Source organism: Athene cunicularia (genome assembly GCF_003259725.1).
Source record: "Athene cunicularia isolate RWA chromosome 1 unlocalized genomic scaffold, athCun1 chr1_part2, whole genome shotgun sequence".
NCBI lineage: Eukaryota > Metazoa > Chordata > Aves > Strigiformes > Strigidae > Athene > Athene cunicularia.
The window spans coordinates 76,357,080-76,370,770 of record NW_020799092.1 but is presented as its reverse complement, the minus strand read 5'-3'; the positions used below and the strand labels follow the sequence as shown (position 1 = coordinate 76,370,770).

Genomic DNA, 13,691 nt, shown 5'->3' with positions numbered 1-13,691 from the left:
GATTCTGGCTTGCAGTTCTTTAGACGTATTGACTTTGGAGATTGTGCTGTGTACACTATTTATTCAGATTTAGATGTGTTCTGTGAAATTGTATATCTTCTAAGATTAACATTTTTTTTTCTCCTTTTCAGTTGTTTTTGATGTGTACAGAGACAGCAGGGTAAGTGAACAATAGGTTGTATATAATTGTTTATTCTGTGGAAACTTCCTGAAATGCTACAGAGGTGAAGCAAATAATAGCTTCATCTTCCTAGAAGTGGTCCTGGCAAAAAGCAAACAAGCAAACAAATCCTACTTCATGTTATCATTCTGTTCCCCAGGTCTTTTTCTATGTTAGACACTGTCCACAGTAGGAGAATAATAGGATTAGGGGTGTAAATATGTCTGCGTCAGTGATGTAATTATTTAGTAAATACCTTCCAGAGAAGTAATCTGTCACGTAACTTTGGCTTCAGCTGCAATTCTGCCAGGTCTGTGGATCTACTGAAGGCTATTTAGCTTTCTTTTAAGATGGGGTCTTAATCAATATGCAACATTACTAAATTGTTTTAGCAAAGCACTACCTGTTGCTAAGGTTCCCTCTGCATAGTGGTTACTCTGGGTGCTTTTGATTGAAATGTATCTGCACATTCAGCCAGAATGGCTGGGATATTTAAAAAAATAGGGCAGCTGTGATGTTTTGCTCGCTAAAAATAAATTGGGGGATTCTTACCACCTTTTCTTCAAAAGAAATCATACCTAGAGCTGCTGCTTTTTTTTTTTTTTCCCCGTGATATTTTTCCCTTATAGCATCTGAACTCATCAAAACTAATAATTTCTTTAGATTATCCTTGTGAGGTTGGAAAATTATAACTTGTACTTCATATATGAAAGTCTAGGTTTTGAAGGATAATTGTCAAAAGAGTATATGAATTTGGTGTGCCCAGTTTGAGACTGATAGAGGCTAATTTTTTCTTTTCAAGCTGTGGTTCAGAGTGCTCAGCAAATCAAAACCCTGAACATCCAGATAGTGATGGAGAAAAACGTCCCATCCAAACTTCAGTTGCCAATATCTGAGTTAGTCACCTTGAACTCTCCTAGTGTCAGTGGAGAGAAATAGGTTAGATGAATTGTGCTTGAAAAGCACACACACACACACACATATGTATTGTTTCAAAATGCAACCACAATCAAAAATGCATTATGTAGCCTTAAATCACAATCTGATTTTGGGAATCACACTCTGATTTTGGGAATCGTACTAGTGCATGAGAAGTAAGTCTTTGTTTTAGCTTAAATTTCGTTCCAAATCCTAAATCAGAAATGAAAAAAAAAAAAAGCTATATACTTTTGCTATATAGATGTATGAGTCTCACTGTTAGACTTATTTGCACTCATGCGTTTGGAGAGGGTCTTTATTTGAGTTGAGTTGTATTTGTAGTAAGTCCTGATTCTAACTTTAAATGTTGATAAAGTATTTTGTAATTATGTAATAGGAAATCGTGGCATAGTTTGCAAATCAGAAACTAAACAGGAATATGTGTCATGTGGAAAGCAATTCTTGTACTGTTACTCAGCACAGCTTCTAATGTAGGTACCTAAAATCAGGCTATGGGCTAAAACCAGCCGTGCTGAATGGTAATGGAAATTACCTGTCCAGGCTCAGACTGTCATGCTTGAGGATGCTGTCAGGCAAAACAAGGAGCAACACTACAGTATTGAACCAGGTTCTGCTGTGGGGTACTCTGCCTCACAGCTGAGGCATGGAGACCAATTGTTTAAGTGAAAGGTTTCAGCCTGTGTGATCTCAAAGGAGCAGCGTTTCTTCATCCGTCAAGATAAAATATATCTGTTTGTAGATATCTCTCTGTGCCTTCTACCCTCAGGTCTTGCAAACTGCCAGATAGCCCTTTGTGTGTCAGAACCTCCTCCTTTCACACATACTTTTGTGGTTTGCAACCGTATTATTCATCGTTCCCTTTGTATGTGGGTTACAGGCAGCAAAAGAATATTGAGTGTTGCCGAGTGTGATTAATTTTCAGAGCCCGTGCTCCTCATCAGACTGGTTGCACGGCAACCTCACCTACAGAATGAGAGAAATGTCCAGTGTCTGCCTATTTTAAATTCTTTCAACTTTTTAAATATTCAGCATGGAGAAGCTTGGGTTTTGATGTGGTTGTGAATAAGAGCAACCCCCTCTCTGCGCTTGCTTTAGTTACTTGACAGACTGTACGGAGTAGGCTGCCCAGGTCCTGATCATTGAGTTGCAGGCTGCATAGAAGCAGCGGTGGCCTGGTTGAGAACAAGCTTTTATGTGTCTGCCTTTCCTGTTACACTCTCTTTGCCGAGTTAATCTGAGCTAGTGCCTGACTTTGCAGACAAGTCATCTTTTAAGGAAAAAACACTGCCATCCAAGCTGGATGACCTGGAGACCTAAACCTGAAGAGGTTATGTTGCAGGACTGGTAGCCTGTTTTCATTTGGATCCACTTCTTTAATATTTTATTTTCTGCTAGCAGTCCACAACTGCTGTGCAGGCAGCTGAGAAGCCTGAGAATCAGCTCTGCTGTTGCTTTGTATATCTCCCAGATGTTAAAAGCTTTTAACCATGTTCAAGACAAGTCACTGTGGTAAGACAAGGAAGTACAGTGAGTGACTTCAGACCACTGCTAGCTCACAGCTGCTCTTGTTAATGTTCAAACCAGTGCTTGTGTATCAGCCTTGTGAGCGTTGTCACTGTGCATGAAGGTGCAGCTGGAGTTAGGGAAATGTAACAGTTCAGTTTGCGTTTTATCTATCTCTTAACTTCCTTTAAACAGTCTTTGTCATAGGCACTTCCTTTCAGCAGCGTGTTGCTTAATGCTTTAGTAAAACAGTGTGAAGCTGACGTGAGATGGTAAATCGATTGGTTCCTGTTTTCTTATTACATAAGGAAAAAATCTTATGTAATGCAGGTTGGGTTGTTTTTCCCCCCCCTCCAGATATGCACAACTTTGCTCTCCTGGATTGTGGTTTTCTGTGCTCTCAAATGACAAAGGTTACTAACACTGGAAGATGACAGATGAATAGCTTTACTACTGCTCTTTAGATACACAGTGCAAGTCATCTGAAACTACATTTAAATCATGACATTGCGTATAAAACTTGAAAGAGCGTTTTATCTTAAGAAAACACAGTTTGGTTACTGACCCAGAATTATATACACTCCATCTAATGAGCCCTGAAAAGGGATATTTCGTTTTGCCACTTCTCATCGATTTGCAGCCACCAAAGTTCAGTGCAGATTTAAGACCGTCTCAAGGAAACACTTGGTGTTGTCGATGATACACTGATGTCTGCAGGGAGGAAGAAATACTGCTGGGTGCTCACAAAAAACAGGTGTTGCTTTCAGTTGTCTCAAAATCAATTTTCATTTTTTTCCAGGGTGCATTTCTTTTGTAGAGAAACAATCTTGAGTTCCTATGAAAAAGCTGAGTTTGGTGTATATGGGGTGAGGGGGAGTCTCTGTGAAAGCTTTTCATAGGGAAGTCCTTTATTAAGTATAAACATTTCTGATTCAAGGAAAGATTCTCTGAACTGCTGAACGAAGTTTGCCAGCCATTGCTTTTGTCTGTGATTAAATTGGTTCATTAGCTTGTTTTTCTAGTGTGATAGAATGAATCTAAAATTACAGATTCCTCCTCCTGCTGCCTTGGAGCTAAGAAGATGTCCCCATTAGCAAAAGTAAAACATCACTTTTAATGAGAATTTGCGACTGCCTTTTGAAGAGGAACAGAGATGGAAAATGATAGCAGGGCTTGCCCCTCTTCGCTCTCTGCACCGGTGGTGTCAGTTATTAGTGCAGAGGTGTTGCAACTTAGCCATGCAGATTTGTGCTTCTTCACTCTTCCAAAACAAGTAAGAAACCAACCAGATCTGTGTCCCCACATTTCGCAGTTCCTTTCGTAGCTGTCTGATTTCAGTCCTGCTGTTGCAGTGCATTGCCTTCTTAAAATTTGCCCTGCAAGAGCTGTGCCCCGTGGTTCTGCCCTGAGATAGAGAGACTTGTGAAAGCCTGTGTGCAATCACACTCTCCAGGCCGGTGCTGGCTCAGTTCCAGTTTACAAGTAATGTCAGTGGTTTCTCCTGTGCTGGGGCTGCCCCCACCTGCACAAGTAACTCCCTGTGGATGACAACAGACCAGCCAGAGTGTTTCTGCTCTCTATTGTAGGGGTTTCCAGAATGCGTTAGTGTGTGGGTAGGGGAGGAAGTCTCCAGTTACTCTGTGACTGAAGGCTTCAAAAGCGTCTTTGCAAGTTAGAAACCGAATTGCTGTAGTGTAAATCGTTGGAAGATACTTGCTGTTTGTACCAAGATAGGGAAAATCTTTTAAAGAAGAAAGATCCTTCAGGAGTGAGGGAAAGAAAGAAAGCAAATTAAGTTTTTAGTTGCTACAGTTTTCAGGTTTGGTTTCCATTTCCAGTTGATCTTTAGTAAACACAACAAAACCCTTCAGTCCTGCTTATGTTACAACCTTTTTCTTTATATATTTGATAGAGCTGATTTCTTCCAGATGTAATGCTTGTTTTGTAAATTCTTACTAGCAGTTGTAGTCATGTTTCATTATAATTTATTATGTTGTACTTTATTAGAGTAGCTAACACTTTCTTTGGTAAGAAAAAATGGCCCTATGTTGGGGGTTGTATCTTGAGATGACTCAAGGAACGCAAACTGTTTCTTGCTCCCCTGCTGACACCTCTGTTACCTTTAATTAATGTTTTGTTAGTCTCTCCGCTTTCATTTTTCAGTTGTAAAACAGACATAGTGTTGAGCATACCACCAAATCTGAAAGATGAGGCAGGAGTAAAACTATTCTGGACTACTAGTAATGGCTATATTAAAAATGTCTTTAAGTTATTCTTTATTTATCTTTATCTGTGCACAACCTTTCAGCTTTCATGATCTCCACTAGCATTTTGCAGATGCTGCTCTATGTTTTTAGGGTCCCTTCTGAGGCCAAGAACAGCAATTCTAGGTTGCTGAACATACAGCAGTACTGAGGTGGCTTTTGATGGAAAGCAAAATCTCTTTTTGGGTGGGTTTGTTTTGGATTTTTTTTTTCTCTTTTTCTCTGTTCCTTGTTCATGCTGTCTGGGGATCTTGGAGGACTGTGGGGATTAGACAAAACTTCTGTGGTCTCATCTGACAGCACCTTGCAGAGAACTGAATTCAGGTTGTTTGAGCTCTGTCTGATCTTCTGTTTAAAAAAAATAAAAACAGTAAGTCATAGCTTGCTGTGTTTTAAAACTGTGTATAATGTGAAGGATGTTAGAATACTTTAAGTGCTTAAAACCAGGTGATTTCAATTTTGACATCTTTTTATCTAAAGGCAAAACATACTACAGTAATGTAAGTATATGTGGGTTTTGTGTTTTGTTTTTTTGTTTTTTGTTTTTTTTAATTCTGTGGCTTGTTTTAATTCTTCTATTGTTCCATTGCAGGGTAGGACTTGGTTAATAGATTTTAACCCATTTGGGGAAGTAACAGACTCCCTGCTGTTTACGTGGGAAGAACTGACCTCTGGGAAAAACTTGAAAGGAGACCATGATGAAGGGGAAACAACTGAACAGGTACAGCTGTGTGATGAGGGAGGCTGGCTGATATATCCAACAGACATTATAGCGGGGTTTGTCTTTCCCTCTTCTTTGCCTTCCCTCTTCTCTTCTTTGCTTTCTTCCCTCTTCTAGTAAATCCAATTGAAGTAAATGGATGTCCTTAACTCATGAAATGTAAACTCTTTGTAAGTAGAATCTACCTTATTAGACAGTAGTTAATCTCAACAAGTATCCTTGCTACTTTTAGATGAAGGCAAGGGAATTTTTATTTCAAACAGTACAAGCTTATATTACAGCTTTGACCACATTGTGAAGATGCCCTGAAACTTGCTTTTACGCAGTTTTGTGCTCCTTTCAATTTCTCTTAAAATCTGTTACTTTTCTATTTAATCACTTAAAGTTCTGCTTTGTTCCTGATAATCTGTCATACAGTTTCCCAGAGCTTCAGATTTATGTTTGGGGGGAGGCAAAAAACAACTTAACTTCTGTCTCTTCCTCATATCGAATACCCTCAGGGAAACCTTGTCCTCTGGTTGAACTCCCTGGACTTGCAGAGCAGGGCTTTTCTATCCCTCTTCCAAGCTGCATTGCCTCTGTAAAAACAAGTAACTTCCCGTTAATACAGAGAGGAATAGTCTTCATTTATTTGTACTCCAGCTTTTTTCTCGCTGCATGCTTGAGACAGAGTCCTTACATGTTAAGTAGTCCTTGGACAGCTGCTTAGAAGATACAAAGTAGTATGTTACTGGATCTTGGGAAATACTTGGTAGTTGTCTGAGAAGGTTAGTCAGATAGCATGGGCTTTTCTTTATTTTCTAGCTGTTAAACTGCATTAGAGGTAACTGAAATGACATGCTTTATTGAGCTGATTTTAACATTTGAACTTTGCTTTAGTTCTGTCACCATTTTCATAACACATTGCAAGGGAAATACACCACTCTACAGGCTGTCATTCATCCTGTTTTCTCTTAGTCTCACCGTGTGGCTATTGCTGTATGAAAACCCATTCAATAAACCTTTCTGCTAAAAGCTGTGTCTCCTTTATTAAAACACACTCCCAATTCTTGAGCTGTCCATGGGACACCTGAATTTTGTTTTGAGGATTTCTTTTCTCAGTGCCAGTTTTCTCTGGTGTAAGCCTGGATGAAAAGTCGAATGATTTGTCTTCATCAGCTTACATCCAATCACAGAATCTGTTGTGAAGTTACCGATCTTCTGTCTTTAAAATGAAGCTGCTTACTGCCCTACAGTGGGTATTAATCTTGCATGTCAGTGTGTAGAACTGAAAATTATATCAAGTTACCCAAAACCTGTTGCTACAATTGAGTGTTTAGAGATATTTTGGGGGTATTTTTTTTTTTCCACAAGTGAATTGGTTGGAAAGCTTAGAGCATCATTTCAGTAAGGCTATATTTGCAAACATGGGTTTAAGCAAGGAACCTGTGAAGGCAAGTTTAGGGATTCTGTTGTAAAGATTTTCTTTATCCACATATTTATAGAGGTACTATTGCCCAGAGTTCCTTATAGCTCCATTATTACAGCTGTACAGTTATTGCATTACTGTTATAAGTGTATCTATGTTAAATGCATTAATAATGAATACATTGCAGAAACTTTAAAGTGAAGGAATGAATTTATTTATTTGATTGTTATTAACATTTTAACATTTGCTCTTAAGTGGGCAGAGTTTTTAATAAGAAAACTACAATACTTAGAAAGTGCAGGTTTAGTTGAATGAATGCCAAGCAAACTTATTGGCAAAGTGACTCAGACAATCTCACGGAGGAGTTTGAGGAGCATCGCTAGCTTTATTCGCATACACTGTTCTTGTCTTATCCAATATCTTTTCCAAAGGACTGTCCAGTTTTCCGTTGTACGAACAGTAAAGTTACTGTCCAGCCTAGTCCATACCTGAGTTACCGACTGCCGAAAGATTTTGTGGACCTTTCTACAGGAGAGGATGTTCACAAATTGATTGACTTTCTTAAACTGGTAAGAAGCAATGAAAACAATTTCTGACCTTCCATCTTTGTGAAATGGCAACATCAAAGTGCCTGGAATTGTGCTTTTGTGATTAACGTAGGTTGCATAATTACAGAAGTAATGTATGAAGCCATCATACAGTGTATTGTTGGGTTGATTTTTTTTTTTTATTTTTTTTTTTTTTTTTTTTCAGAAAGAGCAAGCTTTCATACTGATCTCACTTCAGTTAATTAATTCTATCTTTATAGAAGCAATGAATGTAGTTTCACAAATCTTCCAGAAGGACCTAGCTGTTTTCTTTCTTATTTAAATGTAAATACAAAAGTAGTAAAAACGGAAATGTATTTTTTGAATGCCTGTAGCTCGTGCTTTTAAGAACTTCTTTAAAAGTTAGAAGAAAAGTATATTAGGAAAAAACCCGTAAACACTTGATCCTTTTTCAATCCAATTTCTTTGTTCCTTTGAACAGTGACATGAAAATGTGGCATCTTTGTAAGCTAGGGAAGGGAGGGCAGGTTGCCTTCATCTAGACCACTGACTTCTGCTACCACCATCATGTTTTCTGGTTCTTGTATAGTCTGTTGGTTAATGTACAGGAAAGTCTTGTTCTTTACTGGAAATAAAATCCTATAGTTTAGGATGGAGGAGAGGGTTGATACTGCTCTGTTCCGTTTGCTGGAAACTTTATCTCCTAACATTCAAAAAAAGTCTTAGAAATCCAATCGTTGTCTAATATCCATGGTATCTGGAAACACTTGTCATGATTTATTAGTGATCTTACTTCAGATAACCATGTTCTAACATTATAAACTGTCTTGTTCCATTGACAGAAAAGAAATCAGCAAGATGATGACTGAGGTATCAACAAGCATTACACTGAATTACAAGCAAGAAATGTGGCAAAAGCTATATTTAATATAACTATTAAGCTATCGATTTAAAGAAAACCTGCTTTTTATAGTCAGGGAAAGAGCTGAAGAGGTGTTCATCCTGTGTGTCTGTTGGTTGATATAAAAGTACTGAAAATCTTTTTCAGGAAAACATGAAAGGTCAGGGTGAGTTCTCACTAGATTCCAGGTTAAATGCATTTATACCATGGTGCAAGCAAGCAACAATCTGAGTGCGACTGAATGACTGCTTTCCCATCTCATAATGTGAAGATTGATGCCACTGAGGTATGCTGTTGGACTCTTCAGTGATAAATGTGACAACATTTAATGCTTGTGCAGTTAAAACATTCTCTGAATTTAGGCAATCTTGCTTAAAATATAATCACAAGGAAAGAAAGGAATGTATGTTTTTTGCCGTAGTAACCTTTTAAAATTGTAAATTGTTTTGGGAGCGCTTCTCATCCTTACTTTATGTAAAAAAAGACAAAAAAAGAGGGGGGAGAGGGAATATTTTTCTTTGTTCTGAGGGCTAATACCTCATTTCAGCGAACAGCTATAGCTATAGTAGACCTAAGGTTTGAAAATGTTGTATTTCAGGAATTTGAAAGTCTGAATGCTTTTCAAGTAATGTAATAATATTTTCACAGTAGCTAAAGCTATGAAATTTGTTAAACTTCACCAAATTTCAGTTAATTTTCATAGTAAAGCTTTCTTTAAACCTATTGTTTAACATAATTACATACCAGACATCATCTGTGGCTTTAATATAAATAGTTAAACGGAACATCAACCTGTAATTTTATATATGGACTCAGACTTTTCTTTCATATCACATCTCTAGTTTCTTAAGAGAACTCTTTCAGCTCTTAAAATTCTGTATTCATTTGGTCCCTTTTTTGTGTGTGTGTAGAAGGAAGCTTGGCTAAATTTTGGGAAACAGAGGCTCTTGTTAACAGCAGCTGTTATTTGGGAGGTGGGGGGAGTGTCAGATGAAGAACCAGCTAAATTTTGGATATAGGTGTTTGCATGGCATTGATAATTTGTTAACAGTATACACAATTCCTGATGAAACGAAAGGACATTTGGAGGTGCTCATAGTACCTGGAAACTGGTTCCTATTTCAAACCAGTTACGTGATACTTTGTGTGTGTGTATAAAGCTGTTCATGTTTCTTTGCCTTGCTTTTGCTGTCAAATTGATATGGTGCTTGGTTACAATCTGTTCTTAGGTGTTAAATTATTACTTACTGTCTTTATTTAGCTTCAGTTTTGAATGTATACTTATTCTAGTTAAAGATTATGTGGATTAAGAATCCAGTTCTACCAAATACATTGATGAAACGTCACAGATTAAAGCTTGTGGAGTCTGAGAATACAACATCTACCCTACCCTTGAAGCGATTGAATCTCCTCAATAGCTTTTTGTACACAAATTAGATGATCGTTAACTCAGGTCTGGGCTATACCTAATTCTGCCATACTGTGGGATTTTGGATGAGTTTTTCTCACCTTTATCAGAGAGATTATTTGAGTACAGATGTCTCTAAATAAGGTAGGAACTTCAAAACATAGAAGATGACAAAGCTTTCCTTTTTCTTTTAAAGTTTCTACCCATAACTTAAGCTATTGTGATGATCTAACCACATTTCCATTACACAGACAAGGCTCTGGAATTTCCAGCAGATTCGTAAATGCTTCTGAACTATAGTGTTGTCTTTAAAAAATACCAAATCTTGGTTTAAAGCTCTAAGATAGTTTCCTGCATCTTTTTTGTGGGCTCCACTAATTAATTTACCACTGTCACAGCTTTCTGTGCTGGATATTCATGAGAACATATATGGTGTCAGGACCAGTTTGGTGGGACCCTGTGCACTCTAGAGTATCCCATTAGGTGAGTAGGCTGGAGCAGGAGCCTTTTTAACAGTCCTTTGCTTCTTGATGTTACTATTTATCCTGAAAGTGGCATCACCAAGTGAACTGACCACAGTCAGTGCAGAGCTCTTAGACGTGCTGGCAGCCTTCCTACGTTTGCAAGAACTGCAGTCTTCTGCAGGTGCTCTGTGTTTATAGTTGAGCGCTTCTAGGACAAATTGCAGTGGAATCAAACAGTGGCCCAGCACCTGGCTCCCTAAATGGCTTTGCTGCTTGCTAGCCTGGGCTGATCCTCTAGTTAAAGGACCACCATAATAACATGCTTGGCCACTCCTGTCTCCTACCCAGTGCCCTGTGGCACAGCTTGCCCCTCCATCCCTCATCAGTTTCAACAGCTGTTTAACATACTCGAAGACTTCTCTTTATAGTCATATGCTAGTGATAAGTGAATTCAAAGCTTATTTTTCTCCCCTATGATTTACAAACAGATGACCAATCTGAATTAATGGACTGTTCAGCCAAGCAGTCAAACACTGATAACTAACTTCATTTCCAAGTTGCAGGAACTTATGCCACTTCCTCTGGGCTTAGTTTTAATGAAGGAGCATAAAAGGTAGCAGAGCAAAAATACGAGTCCCATCTTCAGGTCCTAATACAGAAAGAGTCCCCACTATAAAAATGTGTTCTATGTAATCAGATTCCCCAAAATATCATATCCTTACAACTTAAATACATACTTTATTTGCTTCTCTTTCCAACTTCATGTAACCAGATGTTGAGGTTTTTTGTCTGCTAGATTAAAGATTCCTCTTGTAAATGAATTTTCATCTCATACGACCTTTTGATCTGCAGGATAATTAACAAACATTCCTCTTGGGGAGGTGAGGTGGCTGATATTGATACATTAAAAATGCTTCAGTTTCATATATGACACTGTTAATTCTATTTCAGGTCATCATAAAATCAATTTCTGTCCCTAACCAACATACAGAAACTTGAAAATACAAAATTCCCATTGTTAGGTCCTTGTTCATATGATTCAATCATATGATCACCATTTGCTGAGTTAAGGGCTAACTATATATTCTTAATTATATGCTTAAAACTTATATAAAGGTACTTGTAATCTCACCTAGATGACAAACATGAGAAGTTTTAGAGGTAGCATGAAGTCATTTTATATAGACCATATGCTTGTCGTACTCTTAAGAAGTCTGGCTATGTCTAATGGCTCGAGTGTAGTGAGTCTCAGTTCCTGGACTGCATCTCTGCCAGGAGCACCAAAAAAAAGTCTTCGTTGTTTCACAGCCAATGCTTGCGATATTTAATCTTCCAGATGGATAGTGGGGATCACAATTCTGGTAACCCCATAAGCAGTAGCTACTGACATGTACTGGGTTAGTTCAGGATTTGGAATCATGCTTCTGTACTTCTGGGCTGCAGACTGTCCATTCTGTTTATACTCCTTTGGCTCCTATTTGCAGTGTTGTCCACATCTTTCCTGGCCCACCAATCTAATACTTGGGTGAATGTTAAGATTAGCATAAGCAGCAACATGGATTGTACTGATCTGAATTTTAAAACCTCTCTCTGTCCACTTTTTCCTCCCTCTCGGATGATTTTTAGTGGTGCTCTATAATATCTGAATAAAACCCCTAAAGGTAGGGGAATAATAGCCAGCTCCAAGTCTCAGTAAGATGAATACCACTTGTTGGATTCTGGTCACAGTGTATGACTTGTAAAAACTCCAACTGAATAGAAATTTCCTGTAACTCCTTATGCACTCACCTGTTGCTGATGTCCAGGATGCGGTGCTGGCCAGAAAGAAGTACCCAGTGAGATACAGTTCAGGTGCCCATTTAAGGGCATCATAGACTGTTAAACTAAACCAGCTAGGTTTCAGGCTTTCAAGAGAGTGTTGCCAGATGAAAGGATTTCAAAATAGATAGCATGGAGGTGGGTAGCAGCGTGACACAAACCTGCGTAAAAATACTTCTGGTACCTTTGTGCACCACTGAGTGAGTTTAGCTTTCACAAACGGTCCCAAATCCGAGGTGTTGAATAGCTGGAGAAGAGCACACAGTATCTGTCAGCGAGTATAAACAGGCACTTGGCAACTGGTAAATAATTTCAACCTTAGAGGCCAAGAGTCTACAATTCAGGTTGTGTTTGGGTATTGCTTCAAGAAATAATACTGAACTAAAATACCTATCTTTGACTACAAGAAGATGGGCCTTAAGGTATAATACAGAAACAGACCATAGTGCTTTTGATTCCTGATGGATACTTGGTAATGCTGATATTTAAAAGCTTAATAAATCTGTCTTAACATAAGTTTGCCTGGATGTTGAATTATCAGTGTCTTTATTTCTGTTTGAATTTGGCCTCTGTAAAGAGAAAATCTCCAGCTTGTGGTCATCCTGAAATTACATAGAATTCAAATGAGACTTGTTACCATAACTGGGGTATTTTGTGCAGACCTGAAGCTTTATGAAAGGTACGGAGTCCTTAAGCAGAAATGTGTGATTACAGATTTTTATAGTAATAAAGACGTTGGCACTGCAGTACAAGTGTTGGGTTGTTTTGTGGCGGAGGGTGGGCAGGGGCAGGGTGAACCTTCTCTGTTTCTGTCTGTGAACTGTTGTAACAATGTACTTCTGCGTGCTGAGAGGTTCCACTGCTCTAAGGTCCTCTTAATACCTGACCACGTTTCTTCCAATTACGTGTTTTGGCAGGTTGGAGGGAAAGGTTGTTTGGCTGGTCTGTCAGAAATGCTGACTTCTCAGAACCTTTCTTCATGAAAGCTAGTTACAAATAAACTGTCAGGAGAGATCTGTGACTCCTAAACACATTTCTAGCCAAGAGAAAGAAAACAAATCAATGCTTGTTATAGCTAGTCTTTAGGGCTCAAATCCATATTGTGGAGGGGCTTGAAAATGGTTTCTGTCTTAGCTTCTGCCATGAAACTCTATGTCCTGACAGACTGCTGCCCTTCATTTCTGTAGATGAATTATTCATTGGAGCTGGGACTGGCAGAGGCAGGAAAGTGGATGAAGAAACGTTAAGCTAAAACATCTGTACACTGGAACACTTAGGAGGAACTTGGGTGTCAATATATGTCAAAAATGGTTGATGGGCATTGCAGAGACTTTGGGAGATAAACTGCAGCACTGGAACAGACACACCCGTGGTTCAGGAAAGGCTGGAGGCCTGATGCTGAATATTAACAGTGCCTGTGCTTCCAAAGCTTGGGAATCATAGGATCACAGAAGGGTTTGAGTTTGGAAGGGACCTTTTAAAGATCATCTAATCCAACGCCCTTGGGCAGTGACATCTTTTGCTAGATCAGGTTGCTTAGAGCCCAGGCCAACCTGA

At 38.7% G+C, this 13,691-nt stretch overlaps 1 protein-coding gene across 1 annotated transcript in view; it reads left to right on the top strand.

Annotated features, from left to right (window-relative positions):
• The window catches only part of CDC123 (cell division cycle 123), a 39,095-nt gene extending 26,215 nt beyond the window's left edge, over nucleotides 1-12,880 (top strand). The window contains exons 10-13 of the mRNA XM_026868021.1: nucleotides 132-160; nucleotides 5,459-5,587; nucleotides 7,427-7,564; nucleotides 8,386-12,880. Coding sequence (XP_026723822.1) covers nucleotides 132-160; nucleotides 5,459-5,587; nucleotides 7,427-7,564; nucleotides 8,386-8,412 — 323 coding nt within the window. The 3' untranslated portion in view covers nucleotides 8,413-12,880. The remainder of the gene's footprint in view (nucleotides 1-131; nucleotides 161-5,458; nucleotides 5,588-7,426; nucleotides 7,565-8,385) is intronic.
• Nucleotides 12,881-13,691: the final 811 nt, after the last annotated feature.